The sequence below is a fragment of the Lagopus muta genome, chromosome 2, assembly GCF_023343835.1.
Source record: "Lagopus muta isolate bLagMut1 chromosome 2, bLagMut1 primary, whole genome shotgun sequence".
Classification (NCBI taxonomy): domain Eukaryota; kingdom Metazoa; phylum Chordata; class Aves; order Galliformes; family Phasianidae; genus Lagopus; species Lagopus muta.
The window spans coordinates 61088667-61110794 of NC_064434.1; the positions used below are offsets into that span (position 1 = coordinate 61088667).

Below are 22128 nucleotides of genomic sequence, written 5' to 3' on the forward strand. Positions count from 1 at the left end.
TAATGCAGTGCATAGTGCTGCAGTTTGGAGAATGAAGAAAATCTACACTAGCAACTACTTTTATGGTTAAATTGCTTCAAATGAGAGTAAGATTACTATTAAAACAACCCTAAGCTTTAGTCATGAAAAATATGTTCTTTCTCATGTCAATACTGATTCCCTTAAGCTAAGAAGCTAAAATAAAATGACATTTTCTGAAAGAGAGAAAAATAAGGAATTTACTCAGCAAAGAGGTGTGAGCAGAAAGGGGAAACTCAGAGGCGTGTCAGCATCTACTTTCTTTGCTTCAATGCTGCAACTGACATGGGGAAAGATGAAGAAAGAAAATCAGTAGAGATAAGAAAAAATCTTTGCAAGCAAACAAGCAAAAAACCACCAGCACTACCAACTGAAAACAAAAAACAAGAATAATTTAAGGGCCAATATGCCTGGATACACTCATTGTCAGGAAGAGAGGATTTTTGTGGATGACTGGAGGTGACCTAGATATGTACATCCCTGATTCACAAGAGTTCTTACTGTAGCTCTTGCTATTTCTACTAACAACCTGACTCCAAATGTGTGATCTGTGACTGCGCATTGTGTTGGGATAAGTGCCACAAGTGTAAATGTTCATATCACACGAGTAGCACCAATCTTAACGTGACTGGCACTGAAGGAGGGGATGATGCTGAGTAATCTCTGCTGCCTCACTCGGATTTCTTCCATCCACTTGGTAAACACTCTGCATGCCAATGTTGCAGAACCACTGCAGCACAGCCAGAAAAGATGAAGACTAAGAGGTACACAGGCATCTTTCCTCCCAACTTCTCCTTTTTGGCTCTAGATGAGCATTTTGCTCTCCAAATGATGCAAAACAGAGATGATTAGTTAGGAAGAAAAATAATCTCCCTTCTACTGTGCGGTGTACAGTAAAGATGAAGGAGATACAGTGCATAGCCAAAGCGTCGGGTTTCTGAAATGTCTTTTGAAGAACCAGAGACGTTTTAACCTGGTGGCATACGCACTGTTGCACAGCTAGCATGGTTAGAGCTCAGCAGCGACAGTGTTGCCCTCCCTCTGAGTATTTCTGTCCTGCCTCTGTTATGTAAGTGCTGGTGTCCCACTTTGCCTGTACAGCTCCCGCCTCACGCACGATGCGCCAGAGCCCACATCGGGGATGATGCTCTCCGAAGCTCAAGGTAACGTAGCAATAACCACAAAAACATGAGCAGCGACAGCTACGAGCAGAGATAGAGAAGAGCAGCCATATGTCGCTGCAGCCATTCTCGGAAGTCCTTTCGGCTCTCGGCTAAGCGCACGCTTGCGATCGTCTGGCGGGGGCTGGAGGCCGGTGCCCAGTTCCGTGCCCGGCACAGTGCCCGAGGCAGCCGCTGCCGGGGCCGTGCTGCGGGCGGGGCGGGGCGGGGCCCCCTGCGATGCGCGCAAGAACAGCGGGCTCTGAGCACTGCGGGGGGGTGGGCCGCAGCCCGGGGGAGGAGGAGAAGTGACAGCACAAAACGCCGCAAGGGCACGGCACTCCCGCACACGCACCGAACTCCGCATCCCCGCGGCCGCCTTGGCCTCCACCCCCGCCACCCGCGCACCTGCTCGCTCGCGACGGGGCGGGCGGAGCGTCGTGCTGGTAACTGGGGAGCCGCGGGGCGGCGCGGACCGGAGCAGCGCGGAGAAACGCAGCGGGCGGAGGTAGGGCGCGGTGTGGGGCCGGGGCTCGGGGCTCGGCGCCCCCCGGTGCAGCGGGCTTCGGCCGGGGGCTGCCGCCTCCATGCGGTGCTGAGGGGACGGGAGAGGGAGACCCCCGAGGCACCAAAGTGGTTTGGGGTCGATAAGGAACTCCCTTTTGGGACTATGCCCTTTAGGAGTAGAAAACACCGGAGGAGGGGAGAGGTTTGCCTCCTGCAGTGCACATGGATGTGTTAACAGAGATAGCTGGTTTTGTGTTCACACAGTGTAGGCCAAAGTATAGTTAATGAGGGAAGATATGGCTATTGACAGAAGCTCATGAGAAGCCTCTTTTAAGCTGGATTGCAAGCAATGATGATGCAGAAAGGACGAGTACATTGCAAGAGAGATGCAGTGTCCATATGCTCTCTGGTATGTTTGGGAACTCCCCAGAGGTGAAACCTGCTGATATAGACACGGCTGTGCCTGGGGCTTTGACAACCATATTTTCAACCATATTCCTACTGGGAAAGAGTGCTTCCTAAGGACTACTACTAGTCTGCTGTTATAAACTACATTTCACAAATTTGTGAGTAAGTGCCCAAGTAAATTATCTACCCGATGCTGAGGGAACCTCCAGTGCTCATCTCTGTGAGGAATTTTCATTTATGTGGTTTTAGGGAAATAATAGTACGTGCTGCTTCTGGCTACTTGCCAGTGCTTCACAAGTGCAGAGCCTGTTGAAAGACTCCTAACAGGCGCACAGCTTCTGTTGTACTCCTGGTGACGGACTGCTGGCTTTCTCCAGATTCTGAGAAGTAGTTTCACAATTTTTGTGTGCACTTTTAACACTTCCACAAGTTTTAAATGCCAGCAAGCTATACTAAATTACTGCCAACAGACAGGTGAAAATGGGGTGCTATGTAACCAAATGCCAGTTAGAAACGTTTTGTTTCTGTTTGTTTGTTGTACTAACCTTCATGTGGTAAATTGAAATGAATTACAGGATAATAACGGCATATAAGATATACTATTAACATTTGTGTGCGGCTGGGAGTTAGACTCTATGATCCTTTTGGGTCCCTTCCAACTCGGCATTTTCTGTGATTTGCTGAACAAGTCACTTTTTATTTTTTTTTCTGGTCTGAGCCCATATTTATATGGGATGCATGTAACATTGAAAACACAGGAGTTTCAACTGAGAAGAGGAGCTATCCAGAAGGAGCATGGTGCTGCATCTTGCACTGAGCCAACTGGAATCTACACAAACCTTTTAAATGTAAAAGGAGAAGAAATAATCTCTTCATGTCCCTCATTTTCCTTTAATTGCTATTCCTTAGAGTTTTTTATTTGTTCAAATGATCATCGTGGGGTCAGAGTGGGTTGAGGCTCTCAGGGAAGGAGGAGCTGCATCCTGGTAGTACGTAAGTGCCTTGGGGAGAGCATAGGAGCACCAGGCCCTGGGGAGGATGTGGCTGGGTGAGGCACTGAACCAGGCATGGGGCTCTGGAGAAGTCCTGAGTTCTGCATGGGTCTGCAGGGCTTCTGTAGGTCCAGCCCCTAGAAACGTTTGTATATTCACCGTTCAGACAGATACTGTGCTAATCCACCTGGGTACACATTGTTAATGGAAGTGAGTTGAGACTGAAGTTGTGGTTGCACTTATTAGAAAAGGACATACATCAACACGGACAAATATTCACCTACTTCCTTGTTACCATGGCTAGTGTTAGAGTTTTTGTGTGTCCTTAGAGGTCACAACAATAACAGCAGCAGGTTACCTCTGAAAGAACTGAACTTTCACCTTTGTTTCACTAAAAGGAAGAGATTTAATGAGGAAAACTATTTTTCTTTCCTGCTTTGCAATCATATGACAGCTGTGTCTGTCCTTTGTGCGCATATTCTACTCCAAATAAACTTTCTTGCTTAGGACATGAACAGAAATAGTAAGGAATCAATACTTGCTTATCTGAAACTCAGTTTGAACCACCCTTTCCTGAGGTCCTTCAGTGTTTTCTATTTTGGTGGGGGTTTTTTGTTTGTTTGTTTGTTTTACAGATATATCTCTGCAGAAGCCTTTGGCTACAGGTCTTACTAAGCCACAGGAATCCTACGTTCCATATCTCTATTAAGATAGAAATATGAGAAGCAGATTCCTAGTATTAAATGTCTTATGAATTATATCCTAACTTCACTCTGCCTTATTTGCTTATGTATTGTGACCTCTGATCTTAATCTTTGCGTGTCTTTGTCTATGCACATAGTAAGCTTTTTGAGGCAAGGATTATATCCTGTGTTTGTAGAAGGTAATAAGCTACTGATCCTCATTCTCCTGCTGTTACCAGCATCTACATAAACTATGATGTATTCCTTCAGAATTTCAACAGCAGAATTACCGAACTGTAGTATACACTGCTTAACTTTTCATATCAGAAAGATAGTGAGTGACCTTTCTTTGTTCTTTGAATTTAGCAATCTATCTTCTGCAAACTTTTTCTCAAGAGAAGTGTCTACCTTCTATTTTCTACTGCAACACTTTGCATTCTCAGTTCAGATAGAAAGACAGTTTTAAAAACAAGAGTAAGAGTTTCATAGTAGTACTGGAATTTTGCTCATCTTCCCCAGTAAACATAATCGAAAGTGAAATTAAAAAGCTCATTTGCTGAAATGCAGGCATGTACACAGCTGTGTGAGTGATAGGGGTTCTATGGATCACTTTTAAACCTCAGTCTAATTGTATGTAAAGAACAGGAAAGTTGTGTATGACATACGCCGCAGATTTATATATCATTTAGTTTTCCATACTAGTTGCTAGTGCAGACTTTCTGCAAAATGAAGAATTATGTTCTGTGCCAAACAAAGCTAAAGCTAGAGGAACTGAAATAATCTAGAGATCTGGAAGGTGTTTAAATGTAGGTTTTTTTCTTCCTAGAAAAGCAAATTTGAATGTATGCTACAAACCTCCAAGTAACTACTGTGTATCAAGTAAGTTTGTGGTTGGATGGTCAGTGAGAACATGTTTCACTGTTCCTGTTTCAGTGTGCTCTTTGTTGAAGGTTATGATCTGTCTCTTCCACCCTTTTTCAAAAGCAATCCATGCAGTAGAGAAAGGAAGCACAAAGTGACAGTGTTGGGATTTGGAGACCATCCTATCAAAAACACCTTTCAGAGCCAAAATTACATTTTTCCATGATCTCTTACATGGTGCTTAGTTATATCCCATTGAACTTGGGAAGGTTCCAGTATGCCGATTTGTGATACTGTACAATACTGAAATGAACAACTCCAAATAAGCAATTCAATCCCCTATAACAATTACTAAAGTGACTGTTAGACTGAAAGAACAGTGACAAGTTACCATTCTTCATTTATTTATTATCAATATTTTTTAAAGATGGCGTGAGTATCATTTTGAACCACTCTAATCCATATTTTCATCCTAGCTCCTAATTTGAATATATCCAGTAGGGGCCTCTTCCTCCTTGACAGACGCATTCAAATATGTTTACAATTGAGTTCTTAATTCACATTCACAGATTTTCAGTATTCCAGGATGAAGTTTATCAAATTCTTCCACTTTTAGCTTTGATTTTCTTTCGAATGGTGCTGTTTCTAATTCTGCTATGCATCTGTCTTAACTTGATCTTATTTTCTACTTTCTTTTTACTTGTCTGGCCAAGGCCTTTTGTTTCCTGTCCATACTTTCTTAGTCTTACTCAGATGGACTTTCAGCAAGTCTCCCTTCAGTCTCATAGGCAACATATTGTGTCAGAGCTCTTCACCTGTCACCTTTTATTTCTTCCTTCTTATTGTAGATACTGTAAATAAATTAGCTGGTTCTGTGATTGTTTGGTGTAGAAACCTGCATTTATGACCTCCAGAAGATATTAGTTCCTACCTTTATGTAAATCTTTTATTCTTGAGTAGTATGAGGGTCACTGCTCCCTCAGAGAATCACATTACCTTCAGTAGCATTTATGATGCTGGCAGCATTGCGAAGACCTCTAAGGTTTCTGAAAATGGAACCTATGGACTTATAGCACTACAACTGTAAGCACTGGTGAAGCATTGGAACAAGTTGCCCAGAGGATCTATGTATATGACATTCTTGGAGGTGTTCAAAGCCAAGCTGGATGAGGCTTTGAGCAACCTGGTACAGTGTGAAGCATCCTGTCCATGACAGAGAGGTTCAAATTAAATGAACTTCAAGATTCCTACAAACCAAACCACTCTGTGATTCTGCGATTCTATGATCCTTTCCTAGAAATGATTTTTGACTTGATCAATTCTATACCACAGTTTCTTTCAGCAGTGAAGTGTGCCTCTTTAACACGTAGCACTGCTTTAGCAATCAGCCTTGCCTCTGTCTTTCCTAAGATTTTGTTCAATTCTTGTGCTATAGTTATTTCAGTTATTCCACTGTATTTCTTGTATCTGTGTAACAATGACTTCTAGCTGCAGTACTTTCTTGCATTTACTAGTCTGTTTTTTATCTTCTCAAATCTAGTCTTGATACAATCTATACTTTTAGACAGGCAAGAAACAGTCTGCTGGGACCTGGGATTTTCTTTCTTTCACCAATATATTTACTTTTTCTTCCCCCTTCATTGGCTTGCCCACTGCTCCTATAATTGGATGTTATAGAAATCTAAAGTTCTGTTTTCAGGTGTAACCCTCTATTTGAGATCTGTATTTGAAATTCATTCTTTGAGGAATAAATACGCTTCAGTAAATATCTCTTTGTAGCTGTGCCTTCCCAACCCTCTTTCACAGCTTGAATTTCTAAATCGCTGGCTCATTGTTCTCCTTTTCCTGGGAGACTGCCAGTGGAGATAATCCATGCCTTCACAGAGGAGGACTCCCCCTCAGGTTACTACATGTGGCATCAGACTGGTGTACTGGAAATCTGCAATTTCTGCTGATACGAAGGAATCAGATAATTTTTTTACACTTATTTATGGTAGGCTTACTGCCATTAATAGATATCTGATAAACGGTCTTCTCTTCTCAAATATCCCCTTGGTTTTCTGGAACCATGGTACTGGCACACAGTGCTTTCTACTGACATGCTTTATACACTCTAAGAACTTAAAGATAAAAATAAGACCTTTTCTTTCCAGTGGTGCTCTAGGTTTAACAATAAGGGAAAATATACTCTCTTATTTAATTTCAGATTGTTCAGGGCATTCTAAAGCACATTAGAAAGAAGAGAATTAAACCAGGTACTTGGAATCCATAATAGATCTAGTGTTTTTCTTACATCTTCCATAGAAGAGACATTCTTTTTTTCTGAAAGTTGAAGATAAAAAAAAATACAATACAGATAATTTAAAAATCAATATTGCCATACCATATAAGAAAAAAAATTCATATTGCCTCTTTTCATCTAAACTCACACTATGAAGGTATTCATGCAGGAGAACAGTGTCAATGTGACTTTATCCATTAACTACAGATAAATGACAAGCATAATTAAAATTTCTCCTTTTCAGTCTTGTGTGTTCATTCTCTGAATGTTCAAACCTAACAATTAAATATTAAAAATAAGTAATACACACATGTTCCATGCTAACACGGGGAATAGTTTACATGGTCCTTCAGGTCTACTTAAGGTTAAGATTTATGTTATATCAGCTACGTCTTAAAATGTGCATTTTGAGAGCATATCCATTTGAAAATACATATTTGTGTCTGGTACTAAAATAAAAAAAATCCTCTTATCAAAAAAGATCTCATGTAAAAGCCATGAGTAAATTTTCTGTTATAGATATGTTAAGATTTACAGATCTGAAAAACATATTTTTTTCTGTTGGAAATAAAAGATATTTTGATGAAGGCATTAATTATTTGTAGAAGTCAGAAAAAAACTTTTCCTCTGTATTTCACTGAAAAGCTGACTATGCAAGTAGGTCTTTTTTCTCTTTGAAGCTTTTGGAGTTGGCTAGACAGGTGAAAAGGCTGCATGAAGCTTTGCTTTATGTATTTGTCTGATGTGATCTTAGCTGTGACTTTCTGCCCACGGAAGTAACTTGTGATTACACGTAAAAGTCTTTCTTCTATGGAGTAACTGAGTTCCTTCTTTAAATGAATTAATTCCCTCTGCTTGCAAAGGAGTTTTTGATTGAAGAATTGTAGTTAGAACCACAAATTTTTATTTTACAGCATCTAGTATTTAATATCAGCTGGACTACTAGTCTGCCATTTATCCTCGCACAGTGACTCAGCCTACTGCATGAAAAGATTAAACATATATCTTCATTGTAATTTCCCAGACACATTTAGCTTGGAGTTGGGTCAGTGTTTTCCACAGCTTCTCTAAATTGTTTCGTTTACAACTGATTTACATCAGCTGATGGGTGGATGTTTAGACAATAAAAAGCTGATATCCTGGTACTGTTGTTGAATAGCTTTCACAATCTCTGTTGAGCTTTGATTTGGTAGCTGTGTGTCTTTTGCATCCCCTCTGATTTAAGGTTAGCTTAGGTCTGCTGGGCTGCACTTTCACATCTAAAATACAAGGTAAACATCTCATAAAATCTGTAGTGATAGAGAAAACAGGGAGTTCTTTAGATCAGGCAGGGTTGGAAAGGCCAGAAAAAGAAATGTCTAAATGTGGTTTCCTCTGACAGGCCTTACGTGTTGATGTGGTTCCTTTGGGGTAGTTCAGTATGACTAAAGCAGCACAGTCTGAAGGCTTCTCTGCTGTATGCAGGGAACTGTGTGCTGTGGCAGACCTTTGCACCAGGAGAAGGGGACAGTGCACAATGCCTGTGACCCCATTTGTAGCTCTGGATCAACTTCTTATCACCTTGAATTTTGGGTGAGGCCAGGTTGTATAGTATGAGTGCTGTTCTTTTTGTCTGTATGCCCAGTTCTTCACTAATGGAGTACTAGGTATCCATTTCTACAACATGTACTGGCTTCTCAGAAGCCAGGAAATTATTTGATAACATTTGCTGTAGAATTGAATTTTTTTTTTTTTTTTTTTTAGAATGGGTTTATCATCATGTAAGTTTTCTTATAGTTACATTTGTGCTAAGCTTGTGTAGTAGTTCAGAGCCTTCAGTGCTAAATAACACTTAGAACAACATTGCCATATGACCTAAAAGAGAATGTAAATATAATTTTATTCAATATTAAAGTATGGGAACCTTAGCACTTCAGATTAGAGTACACAGTCCAGTAGTATTATAATTTGTCATGATCAATGAGTTACTATTGCATGTTCCTTTATAACATCATGGAATACACCTATTGGATTTTACAAGTGATTTCATTTTTCCTTCTTCATACATAATATTATTTACATTAAGAAATACTATAGTATTACTTTTAATATGTACAATGTTATCTCTGTTTCTAAAAGGTATCCATAAGCACCCTTGCGAAAGCATTGATATCTGGTGTGCTGCCAATTGTTTTTAATGATTTGCTTCTGCTCTTTTATTCCATGGGTGATTGCCAAACAAGCTTTCAGCATTAATTGTGTCTCTGGCTGGAGCATAATGTATGTGCAAGACACACCACTCCTGTTAAAATAGCTCTCAAGACTTCCTTTCACAGAAGTTGAAGTTCGTTCTGGACCTTCGTACTCTCTTTTCCAGGTGCTGGAGTTGCTTGCAAGGACAGTACTGCTGCCAGACCCTGTGAGATCTTGTGTGGGCCAGAGGTAGCTGTAACTTGTCCAGGCTGGTTGTGCTGAGGCTGAATGCTGGAAGTTGGACTTGGAGGTTGGCACCTCACCAAGGCCGGTGGCTTGAATCTGTCAGTGGAGGGTGACTTGCTGCAAAGAGATCATGGCCTCATCCCGGCTCGTGGCAAGATCTAGGGACATTGCTAATGTCATGCAACGGCTTCAAGGTAAGAGATGGTCTCTGGCTTTTGCTTTTGTTTATTCATTTATAGATTGAGGCTCCTACTCTTTACACAGTCAGGACAGTATTTGATTATGAAATTTAGTAGCTCTTCTAAACTTATCTATCAGAAAATACATACAGTGTATCTGAAAAATTCTGATTATGAGTTCTCTGGCACATAATTCATTGTAATGTTTAAAAGCCAGTATTACTATGAGCCTGAATTCATAGGGTCAGACTCTGATGCTCTTTCTGCTGTAAGAGCAGGTTGTACATCAATTTTCTCATGGAGAAGAGAACAGAAAACATATCTCTCTTTCTCAATTATGAAATCTATGTGTACAGTCTTTACAATAAACTAGTATTTTTGCTAGTATTACTTCCTTTCTCCAAAAAAAAAACCAGTTCTCATTGTGTTATTAAGTATTGAAGAATTCATAACTTAATGAGCTAATTATTGACACTGAAGCTAGTGATGTTTAAAATATCGTATTACAAGAATATTGCGTTGAATATTCATTTTTTTTTATTTTCTTATTTTTATGAGGTTACTATCTTATTTTTTCAAAGTTATACATGAATGCTGCAGTTAAAATTTTGTATTTAGAACTCATGCTTTTGTTAGTTTATTTCTGGTCACTACCTCTATCGTCAGCGCTGAGTAGAGCTTATTTTCTGTTTAATTTCAAGCTTAACCATAAATCACTGAAGCTACTACCTTCTTCTTCATCTTCTATACCTGCAAACTTTATTTTCCCATAGTTTTCCTTTCATTTATTGTTTTTCTTACGTGATGAGATTTCTGAACTTTCTTCCTGGTCACCAGATGCAACTAGCATGCATGATTTCTGTGTAGTCTCAGTAGAGAAACATGAGAATAAATGAGAATACAAATTTTATCCTATCTAGGCTGGGTAAAGCACTTCTCCAACTCCAAAATACATACTTCTGCCTCATGATTTTTTTGTGATTACTTATTTTCCCTGTATTTTTATTTCTCTGCTATTTCTTAGGCTGAAATCTTGAATAACTGTTGTTTAAAGTGCCCACAAATGTAGAATAAACAAATATTCCCTGCCTAGAGAATTTGTAGTTTAAATGTTAGGGTTAGACGCTCAAGGCAGATGCAAATACGCACGAGGAAAAAATGAGACAACTTGGGTCACAGAACTGATCGGAGTCTCAGTTTGTGTATACACATACACAGCAGGTTCTTAATAAGGATTTCTTGAGGGTGAGGAAAAAAAAGATTTGAAGAAAGAAATTATTATAGAACTGTCAACGATTTGAGTAAAATAACAGAGATACTTTAAGTTTATAAAGACAAATTGTAAGCAAAAAGGACAGGGTGTTGTGGGGAATCCAGAGTACCATCCAGGCTGGTACTCTGAAGCAATGAATCAAGAGGATTCTACAGGAACATTAAAAATCATGTGGACTGTTAATTGTCAAATTACTTTTTACTATTTTTTCTAAATATCTAAAAAGTTGTTAGTGATGAAATGGCTGTTTTGTTTATTTGTCTTGTTGTTTTTTTTTTTTGTTATTTAATCTTTTTTCTTTTTTCAGTATATTTTGTTATATTGAAATCTGATATCAGATTAAGAATAGTTTTGGCTATTGTTTTTGGGCATCAAGCAAAAGTAAATGACTTTTGAAGATCATTTAGAAGAAAACACATGAAACTAAAAACATACTTGTCATTGTATGTTAGTTTGAAGTCATTGTTCTAACTGGATTCTTTGCTCCTCAGAAAAAATTGATTCAGCTTTGTATTGCTGTGATCTGGGTTTTGCTGCAGAAGCACTACTTCAACAATGTTTTCCTTTGCCAAGGTTGGAGTGCTTGGAGCCTAAGTCTTTTTTTAGTTTGTGTCTCTGCATTATGGATGAGCAGACAGTCAGCAGTGTGACTACTTTAGCTCTTTTGTGTTAAGATTACTCTACCTTTCAGAAACTGTAATCAACTGGAACAGGAGCAGGAATGGACTTAGGAACAGGAAGAGATTTCATGGCATGTTTGCATGGCATCCCAGTGCCTGTGTGGTTGGAACAGGACGCTTAGCGCCAGACCACAGTGGACTTGACAGTATTCACGGTGTGACAGATGCTTTGGTGGGGCCTCTGTCAGTGCAGAGCCACAGTTAGGATGTACAGTGCCTGCTTTTGTACTTGGCTATGAGCAAGTCAGGGGAGATTTCTTGTATGATACTGTTGGAGGGTGCTGTAGGATGTCAGTACTGGAAAGTCATTGGGATTGAGGGAAGGAGATAAAGCAAGTCTTGGTCCTCACTCCACATTATTGTCTCATATTCACTTCGCAAATTTCCAATGATTTTTTTGTGGTGGGAGGTGTAGAAAAGGCCAGAAAAATGCTTCTCATCACTGAGATTCTCAACACTAGTTTTGAAGTCTCAAGAAAATATGCTGTGTGTGAATAGAACTGCATCCATTTTCCTAAAAACTGTCAAAAGATAAATGTAAAATCAGCTATTGATTTTTTTTTTAATAATTTATTATGATGTAACAAGTGTAATTTTTTTTTTCCCCCCACAATATCACATGGGACAAATTCACATGGGACAAACAGTCATGAAGATGTGCTGCATATTAAGGTGCAAGCATGTAGCAACATGTCATATACTTGTGCACATGCAAACATCGGCCACGGTTTTGCAGTTTCTTATCCGGGAGAATGGTGGACCTAGTCCTTTAAACCAAGGTTCATAAGCTGAGGAGAGAGGTGGACATTGAGTAAGATTTATATTTTCTAATTTCATCATCCCTGTCACTCTAATAAAAAATGTCACGTAGGGCTATCTATTATAGCTCAGTCTGCAGTCTGAGGAGAGAAAGGCATCTCCAGGAGGTGCGCTATACCCTGTCATGGGCATCTGGATTAATGAAGACATTTTTGAAACATATCCATCCCAGAATATTTTTTATTCTGGGAATTTTGTAACATATATATAATAAGCAACAGCTGTATTGAAGAATGACTGTATCACAATTGGTTAACCACAACTAATAACATACATAGTTGCTTCCATATCATTCTTTTGCTATTCAAGTACACTTTGGGGAGAGTGACATCTTTCTACCTCTGTGTACTGCTTACCCTTTCCTCAGTGCTGGCTCTAGTGGTCTGCCCTGCAAGTGTAGCTGTTAAGAGAATTAACAGTGGAGATATGTGAACTTTTGATTGCAGTTTATATGTGAAGAATCTCATATTTGAGGTACTACAGAGTAAATTGATGACATCCTTTAGTGTCTTTGCATAATTTATTCCTTGCTAACACAAGCTTAAGGATTCCTACCGTACTTTTGCTTCTTACTTTACTTTTTCACATTACAAAAACTGAGCAGAACTGGTATACACCATCAGTTGAAGTCACATTCCTGGAATTCTTCGGGGTTATTCAAAGGAGTAAATGCCACAGACAAGTAAAATGTCACGAAGAGTCTGCTTCTTTGTCTAGGGGGAGTGCCAGCTTCTCACACGTTATACATAGTCATATACTAAAGATTCTTATAACGCTTTTAGTAGCTACAAAAATCAAAGCAGGCAGTGCTAGAAAACAAGCTAGCAAAAGCTTTGTGACGTCTGGCATCAAGATAATGTATTTTCCTTAAGTAGTTCACTCACAGACAAACTGCAGTCATACTGTTTTCTGAAGGAAAAAAGGTAGGGTCCCATTCTTCCAGACACTGTGTCTCATACGTTGGCCTCCTCTTGCTGGCTTGTAGGATAGCAGAAGAGTCACTATATCGTACTACTACAGAAGGCATTTCTCCTTCCCACTTTTCTCTTCCTCCTTTTATTCCAATTTTTCAATTAGTAGTCTATGTAAGAGAGAGATGTTTCTGAGTGGCATTGTGTTCGTCATTTCGTCAAACAAGACATTTTTGTGGATTGCTAAAATTCAGCCTGCATTGTAATCCTGATTTATAAGACACCTAAATTAAATTGCTCTGGTATCACCGATACTTTTTTGATTTGAATCTCATTCAATAAAACCATTTCTATGGTGTACAATGTACAGCAATTAAAACAATATTCTGTTATATGTTTTGTATATCTTGCAAATGGCATGAAACCTTAAAAAATATTCTCAATCTTCTGTTTACTTCTGGGCTGTGCTACTGTTCTGGTAAGACCCAAGCTCATTTGGGCTCAGGGCAGTGTTATGCTTTTGTAAAAGCCCTGCAGAGAGACTTTATAATGCTGAAAAAGACATTGGGAAAGAAAGAAACTTGGCCATTCATGAAGGCCAGCTGTGATGGAAAGTAGCCACAGTTGCTCTAGTAACCTTCATAACTCTCCTGAGAAATTTAACACGGGTCGAATTAGCTTAAAATTCCATCATTTTATTTGAATTTATCTACACGTAAATATTATCTGTAGTTTAATTTTAATGCTGTCCTTATGGTCACGCTATTCATAGAATGCTGGATCTGTTTGGGGTTTTCAATTCTTCTATTTATTTTCCCTTCTTTCACATCCTAGCATCTTTTCCATTCTGTTGTAGCAGTAGCCATTAGTCGTGTGCTAGATTTTTTTTTTTCTTTTAGCTGATAAGTACTTTGTTAATATGTACTTTCATCAGCCTTTCTCTGTGGTTGTTTTCTCTATAAGTAAACAGTGCCAAGAACTGCAGTTTAACATTAAGCTAAGCTGATTTAACAGATACCCACTACTGAAAGCTAGCTTGCTTTGCTGCAGGCATATTTTCAACTTTCTTTCCAGCAGTGCTGCTTCTCTTAAATCAGAACCAGATGAAAAAGACAGATGGTTTGTAAAGGTTGGGTGAGCACCTGGTGGCACCTCCCTTTTGCATTCGTCACTCAAAATGGAACATTGCATTTTTAAATGCAATATTGAAAGTACGTTCCTGGTCAGGATTGGAATGTGCACAAGTTAAGCAGTAGAGTTTTACCCTCGCATCACAAATACTTTCCTAGTTAAAATTTCTGTCCAGTTTGCTGACATATGCTGGTTCCACATGGTTCCACTGCTGCTGTTTCTTTGCAATTCTTCACACGCTTAATTGTCCCACCTATATTTCTGCAAACATCTTGAGATTTAGAAGATTTTTGAGTCAGAAAAAATGACAATGTAAAGTAATTATTATTCTCTCATGTGAGCAAGTCTTGGAACTAAAGCCATTAACTACACACTGACAGTAGGCTAATGGGAAGTGAGTACTTTTTGACTCTTTTTACTCTGTCATCTATATGAGTGGAATGCCAAGTAAGTCTAAATGACAACTTAGGAATCTAAATGGCATTATAGATTATGTATAAACTAGGAGTCAGACAAACTTTTTTTTTTTTTTTTTTCAAAAATGTAAGTTAATTTTATTTCATAGCAAAATGAGATTTATGAGTGAAGGTTAAGACAGATGGAAAAACTGCAGGTGCAAGTAAAACTGTTAAGGGTTAGACAGGAAAAAAAAAAAAAATCATGTTTTCATTTACTAAGACAAAATTATGTGAGTTAGACTCATGTAATGTGAGCTAGACTCATGTAATGTGAGCAGCCAGAGATATGCAGGTTAAATATTAGTTAACAGTGGATAAGGAATCTCATTAAGGCTAGCTATGAAATCACTGTGGCAGGAAGTATTTAATTCTGGTTTATGCATGTGCAAACAAATCATGTGGGTATCCACTTCATGTCTTTTCTGACCCATGTATCTCGTAGTAATAACCTGATGTATTGTTCCCAGAGAAATTCTGAACTAGCTGTAGATATTTCAGAAAAATATGGGCATGTTTAACTAAATGATTAACTAGTAGCATAAGTGACTAAAGAAGGCAAGGAATTCTAGATATCGTGTTGTACTGTAATGTTTTCTCATAGTAGTAAATATCACAGTGAAAGGAATCATATGGTGTGGGTTTTTTTGACTGCAATTGACTTTCATTCTGTGTTCTCCTCAATAAAAATACAGTCCTGGGGCAGTCTGTGTAATGCAGCATTTGTTTTAGTGCACTGTGCACCTGTTTTTGTTTCTTTCTCATTGTGGATGGCCAGCCAGGATACAAAGCTCTGAAGATCTCACAGAGGCATGAAGATAGTGAGCAAATATTTGTTACTGTATTACTTTTTCAGAAAAATTAATGTATTTTTTCAATTACCATCTGGGATAAATTACATATTTAGTGTAGAAAAAGGTTGATGTTTTAGTGTTGTACATTGAGAGGGCTTCCACATTTTTTCTCGAAGAGTGGAGTTCAAAAACTGTAGTTCTTCTCTTCAGACAGGATTCACTAGATAAAATTTGAGGGGCTAAACTAGAGGAGAAATCCTCCTTGGAAGATTTGCTCTATAAACAGTGATTAAAGATGGTGTTTTTTCATTGGCAATTCCTCCTATCTTGAAGAACAGATCCAAAATATGTCAGACAAATTGTGTTTTAAACAAATTTGTCTTCACCAGCTCTACTCTTCTCAGTCTTCTTTGACAAGTTCAGATGTAAGCATCTGTGCTACAGCTGTTGGAAGCTAGTTGTGATAAATCCCAATCTGAGGTAAGAAATTGTTTTCAGTTGCAAGATTTTATCTTAAAATAACATCTGCCAGATTTGTTACTAGATGTCAGTTTTGAAGGCTTAGTGAAGATAAAGATTTTGAGAAGAAAAATATTATCGTGATGAGTACTTTTGCAAGGTCCCTCTCTTCTCTGACAGTTTGCTAGACAGATGGTTATTTTAGTAGTAGTATTGGGCTGAGAATATTCTATGTTCACATAAAGAATTCTGTAGTGTAAAGGAAAAGTATTTAAATGAGAATGCTCTAATTATTTCCTGTAATCCTGTTTTATTCTTTTGTATAAATCAAGACTTTACCACCTTTAATTATGAGGATGATGATAATCAGAAAGCTTACTTGTGAGTAGCTAAAACACAAAAATAACACCTAGCAATTTATTCTATAGGCTATTTCTAGTTGGCAGTTTTTATTTTGTACTTTAGATTCCATTTGCTTAAAAATATCTTCGTTTCTATCACAAAGCTTCTCCTTGTGAGTCATATCACAGACTTCTAATTTTAGATTTGCATTGAGTTTTAGATGGCAATTGTACGTGTCCAAGTGAATAGTCTATTATCATGAGCATGAAAACAGGCAACATGTTCTGCCTTTCATCTAAAATGAGAGAGCCAGATGAGGGAAGTGTCAACAACCTATTAAGAATACAGAACTCCATTTAAAGAAGGGGAAAAAAAAAGCAACAACAACAAAACTTAAAGGAAAAAAAAACACCCTAGTCATTTGGAAATTACTTCTCAAACTAAACTAAGACGCTGTACACTCACTTGTAATATATTTCAAACATTTTATATTTTATTACTTATTTACAGAGCTAATATTTTTATTTAAATTCTGGTTGCTTTTCTTTTTAGGTCAATGCTTTTTTTTTTTTTTTTTTTTTTTTTCTCCCCTCATTTATTAATAGACTTTAATTTAGGGCTTATCCATGTACCATTTATTTTTCAGAATGTGTGTGTGAATGAAGTAGGGTTAATTGTAAAGGCTAACCCCCATGCTGTCTATGAAACAGATTCTGTTTTAGTGTAGGCACTGCACGATTATTTTGATTCCATAGCAGAACTATCTGGGATCTAGTGGGAAAGCATTACAGCATTTCAGGTTGAGTAACTTGCAGGTGAATATGGAAAAATGGAATAATGCTGAGTTGCTACACACTAAGAGAAGCTCTTTCTGAGCTCTGGCCCAGATACGGCCCATTCCACCTGGAGGTCAAGCCACCATATCATGCCTAGCTCTCCACTAAAGCCCTGTCTCTAATGCTCCCACTGCTAAAGAGTCACAGTCATTATCACATAGCATAGTGAAATATGGGAGATTCATTCTGAACATTAATATGAATATAAATAATGTCTTAAAGAGGGAAAAAGAATGTGCAACTTCCTTTATTAGAATTCTACTAGATATTATGCAATTACATTTCAGCATTTGTTACATACTCTTCAGTGTTTTTAAGAGGATTATGCCTTCATTGATGCACATTGGTTTAAGTGCCTGTGGGGAGTCTATGTAATCTCATTATTACACTGTGCCACTGCTTGTGATAAACCTGCAAAATCTGTGAATTTCCAAGCTAAAGACTGCCATATTCACCTGGTCACTACATGTATCTGGAACACTTAGTAACAACACTTAGTAACAACTTGTATCTATGTGGACATTGCAGCAGAATGAGGGTTACATCTGAATTACTCAGATCACAGAATTTCTCTTTGTCTATGCCAGTAGAATTCCCAGGGAAAATCCATCATCTCCTTAGAGCAATCTGTACAAATGTGATAAACAGTATCTTTGCTTTGTGTAGGTTACTCATACAGGCCAAAAATAATATGTCAAGATCGCATAGGATGCTTGGATGATGCCATTGGTATACTCAGGGAGGTGCAGCTTCACCTGCTCTGATATCAAGGAACATATGTCAGTGTGGGCATCTTGACTTGAGGTGCTATTGCAAGAAAGCTGCTTGTGAGAAAGCAAGCTTCCAGACCTTGTGAATGCAGCAGCTGTTCTATAAAGGTTTTATCTTAAGCTCATTATAACAAAGGAAAAATCTTCTTTCCATAAGGTGAGGGGAAAGAACTATTACAGCAACAGTAGTTGAAGAGTATTACTTGTTAGCTTTCCGGTCATGGAGTGGAAAAAATACCTCACACATCAGATCACTGTATTCAGGAAAATATGGGGCCAAGCCGATATATCAAAGTAAGGCAAAACATTGTGCAGTGGTTTAAGAGAAAAAATAAATAAAATAAAAAAAGAGGAGGGGGAGGGGGAGGAAGAGTTCATTTAAACATAGATATTGAAAAGAATATCTAAGTTTTTGGACTGAGTTTTCACTCTCCCAAGTAAATTAAAACAAACACTTGTGAGCACTGATCCAATCACATTACTAGATTCTGTTATTATCCACACTGACTACCTATTTGGGCGCTGTTTTGCAGCTTGAATGCTCCATTCATGCATGAGTAAAGCCAATGCACCTTGTTACAATAAGAACAAGAAATACCTTTTAATGGAACTTATAAAGCTTGTAGTTTTTTTTTTTTTTTTTCCTACTGGGAAGAGAGACATCCAAAAATGAATCCTTCCTTGAGATTTTGTGGTGAGAGAGTATCGTATCATCAGCTAAGCTGCACTTGTGTGCTTGGCTGACCTTTTTTTTTTCTCTGAGGAGAGCATAGTCACAGAAACTCAGGCAATAGAGCAGATGTTATATTTAAGGAAATTAAAAGCTGGGGGTCTGAACAGACAGGAGAGACAAAGTTGACACTCTTCAATGATCAATTGCAAATAATTGAAGAAACAAACATGATGGTGTTAATGGAGGTTATGGGTGTAAAGCTCTGTTAGCAGATGTGAGTTGCAGTAATAAAACCTGGATGATCATACCCTGATTTGAGACTGATCAGGCAAGACATAAGACTAATTAGCCTGGATTTCTAGCTGCTTTACATTACTGAAGTTGTGCAATGCAACAAGAAAAAATTATAAAAAACTGTTGGGCACCCAGAAGTATGGGCAAAAAAAGGCATAGATGCTGACTTTGTGTATCTAAAGATGAATAGGTGCCTATCTTCAATTAGAAGAACTTTACAGTCTGTTCCATAAATATATAAATACAGTGGATTAAAAACCTTAGCTTTATTAGCAGTTAGAAATTAAGAGGAAGACCATGATTATATATGAGGTATTATTTCTAAACCAAGACACTTCTACTTTTTCAACGTTTGTGAGCTGATATCAGTGGGCTATCCTGGAACTGCTGTCCTATTCTTTAGTGCCATGTTCATTATATAAAAAATATATATATAAATGAAACCATTTCATAATCTTATTCATATTTCTGAAAAACATATCCATCCTGATAAAAAGGAAAAAATAGAATTTCTTACTACATTTATTAGTGCTTCCTAAACTAAAGAGATAGTTAATTTTGTTTATTTTAGTCTGGCTGGCTGACTTAAGAGCAGGAAATCTAGTGCTGCTTATCACTGTGTATAATGGAAGGAAGATTCTAGTTGTGTAATCTTCTTTCTTGGTCTTGCTTTCCAGAATCCCCTTTTGTTAGGATACTTTGGTGAGCTTGAACACATCCAAGTTGCATAATTCTGCTTTCATAATCCTGAACCTGCCTTTTCGTTTGTGTTGCTACTAAGAAAGCTGTAGGTGTGTCCAACTGCCAGAAGTGACTTGAATAAATGAAAGGAATGAAGAGTTAATTGTTGTGTTTACATACAGTTTCTAAGAGACCAACAGTCTGTGCTCACTGTCTCTGTGTCTGTATTTGAGATTTTAGGCATGTTCAAACATTGTTTTCCCTGGGGAAATTTTTCTGCACAAAAACTCACACTGCATATTTATCAGGAAAAAAATCTTCAAGTTTCCATAGAAAACTGCAGACATTTATGAATGACATTTGACAATCATGTATTATGCTAGTCAAGGTGTTTCTTTAATTTTTTATTGAATTTTGAAAGGAATATGCAAATAAGGAATAAAGGAACACATTTTGACCTCTGAGGGTGATAAAGATAGTTAATATTGCTTTCCACATGGGAACTGAAAAAGAAGAACGTCTCATTATCACCTACAAAAAAAGTGTGGGAATCCACGTGGTTTTCATGTAGTCAAGAAGTTTCAGTTCCTGAAACTACTGCAGTGATGAAGTATAAGCTGAGATCAGGTGCACGTGTATATACCAAGAGCTATTTCTGTTCGTTACTAATTGTTTATTCACTGATGGCTCAAATTGGTGGAAAAGTTAACTGTGCCTTCAGGAATAAAAAGTATCTTGAAATTTATCTTAAAAATTGCAATTCACTTACTCAACTATATGTATAAATGTCACACTGTGAATCAGTGGTGTATTTTCTTCCAATCTTCTGCATTATTATATGCTAGTAATTGAATATTTGTAAGTTTTATAAGTTTAACTGCTCCTCTCTCTTTCAGTAAACTTATTCTTGGCACCATTAAAACAGCAAGCCTCATACAATCAGCCACAAGCATGCAAATACAATGATTATTCTCTGACTGTCAGTAGATTTCTACTTTGAATGAGTTCAAATCTGGAATCTATGCATTTCTCTTGCAGACTGAAGTTAACTGAAGTTAAGGAGCTCGGGTTATTTACACAGCCTTATGCTAAATTTTAAAAGTATAAAGTTGAACTATGATAATGTCAAAGGTAATGCAAAAGAAAGAGATAACCAAATTTACATGAAAATAAGAATTGAACTTTATTGTAGGAAAGGAAAAGATTGAGTTGATTGATCAAAATTCTGGACAAGTAACAATTCTGTGTTTCCAAATTGGGAAGAGTAAAGTAAAGAAATTGAAGCTGAATGGAAAATTGAATGGCTATTAAGAGGAATAAAAAATCAGAAAATATCTTTTAATGCTTTCTTTGCTTCTACCAGAAAGATAAACTTGTCATTAGAAGTTATGTAAAAAGCTATGAATAATATTATCAAGACAACAGAACTAACTAAAACATTGTAAGATACATAGGAGGGAAAGAAGAGATTAAATGAAAGGAAAAGAAACCTAAAAAGCTTTCTAACAACTAGAAATTCTAAAGGAAAAAAACAAAACAAAACAAAAAAAAAGACAAAAGAAAAAGACAAAAAAAATGGGGGGGGAGGAGATGGGGGGGAAGAGGGTTGGGGAAGAAACAATGCAAGAGCATTGCTTTGAAAAAAAGGAAACGGAGAATCTATTTTACTTTGTAATACATAAAAAATTACAAGAGTTTTAATTGTGTTATCAGCTACAAATTCTTTCAATCTCAATCAAGATCTAATAAATTTGCTCTAAAGTTTAGTTCATTATGGTAGTTTATTTTGGAAGCACTACACTGTAGCTGCTAATAAATAATGTATCTGCATTGCTCTGAGTATCTGTCTTGGTGAGAAACTAATCCTAGATTCAACATTTTTCGTTGCAGTATTCTGTTTCAAAGCCCTCACACTCAAAAAAGAAAAAAAAAAAAAAAAGATGTCTTTCATCTGAATTGTTAACTTTAACTCTGAGCACAGTCAAAATGTAGCATTTCTTGATTGTTCTCTGGCAGAATTTGACCACTTGCAAATTACCAGGTGACAGGTGGATGCTGAGTTGTGCTTCTCTGATCCCACAGCATTCTTCTGTACTTGCTGGGGTGACAAATTTGAATTACATGGCAGAAGGTGTTCATTTTTTTCTTTATAAAGAAGCACTGAAATTTCTTCTCCTGATAAATTGTCCTTGTTCTCATAGTTATTGCTTTGGTATCCAAATAATTAGGAATCCTGAGTCCATGTAATTTAGCTTTATACCAATAAATTGTTGCCTTTTAAATTTTGTTTTCTACTAAAAAAGTATTGCTTTGCATTTCTTTACATATTCAGAATTTACAGTTTCTTTACATATTTGGCTAATAAATGACTCAGTTATTTTAACATTGAAACATTATAATTTTTCACTGTTTTGCTTCAGAACAAGAAGTAGGAAGAATTAGAAGGTTTTTTTTTTTTTAGTAGATCATACTTACATATGATCATGTCCATGTCTGTTGGCTT

At 37.5% G+C, this 22128-nt stretch overlaps 1 protein-coding gene across 3 annotated transcripts in view; it reads left to right on the plus strand.

The window, feature by feature from the left end:
* Positions 1-1086: 1086 nt before the first annotated feature.
* The window catches only part of SYNE1 (spectrin repeat containing nuclear envelope protein 1), a 286028-nt gene continuing 264986 nt past the window's right edge, over positions 1087-22128 (plus strand). For 2 of the 3 annotated variants that reach the window (XM_048936120.1, XM_048936124.1), the window contains exons 1-2: positions 1496-1686; positions 9267-9522. In XM_048936120.1, coding sequence (XP_048792077.1) covers positions 9459-9522 — 64 coding nt within the window. In that variant the 5' untranslated portion in view covers positions 1496-1686; positions 9267-9458. Of the gene's footprint in view, positions 1182-1495; positions 1687-9266; positions 9523-22128 lie in introns of those variants that run through there. The other variant, XM_048936121.1, reaches the window with a different exon arrangement.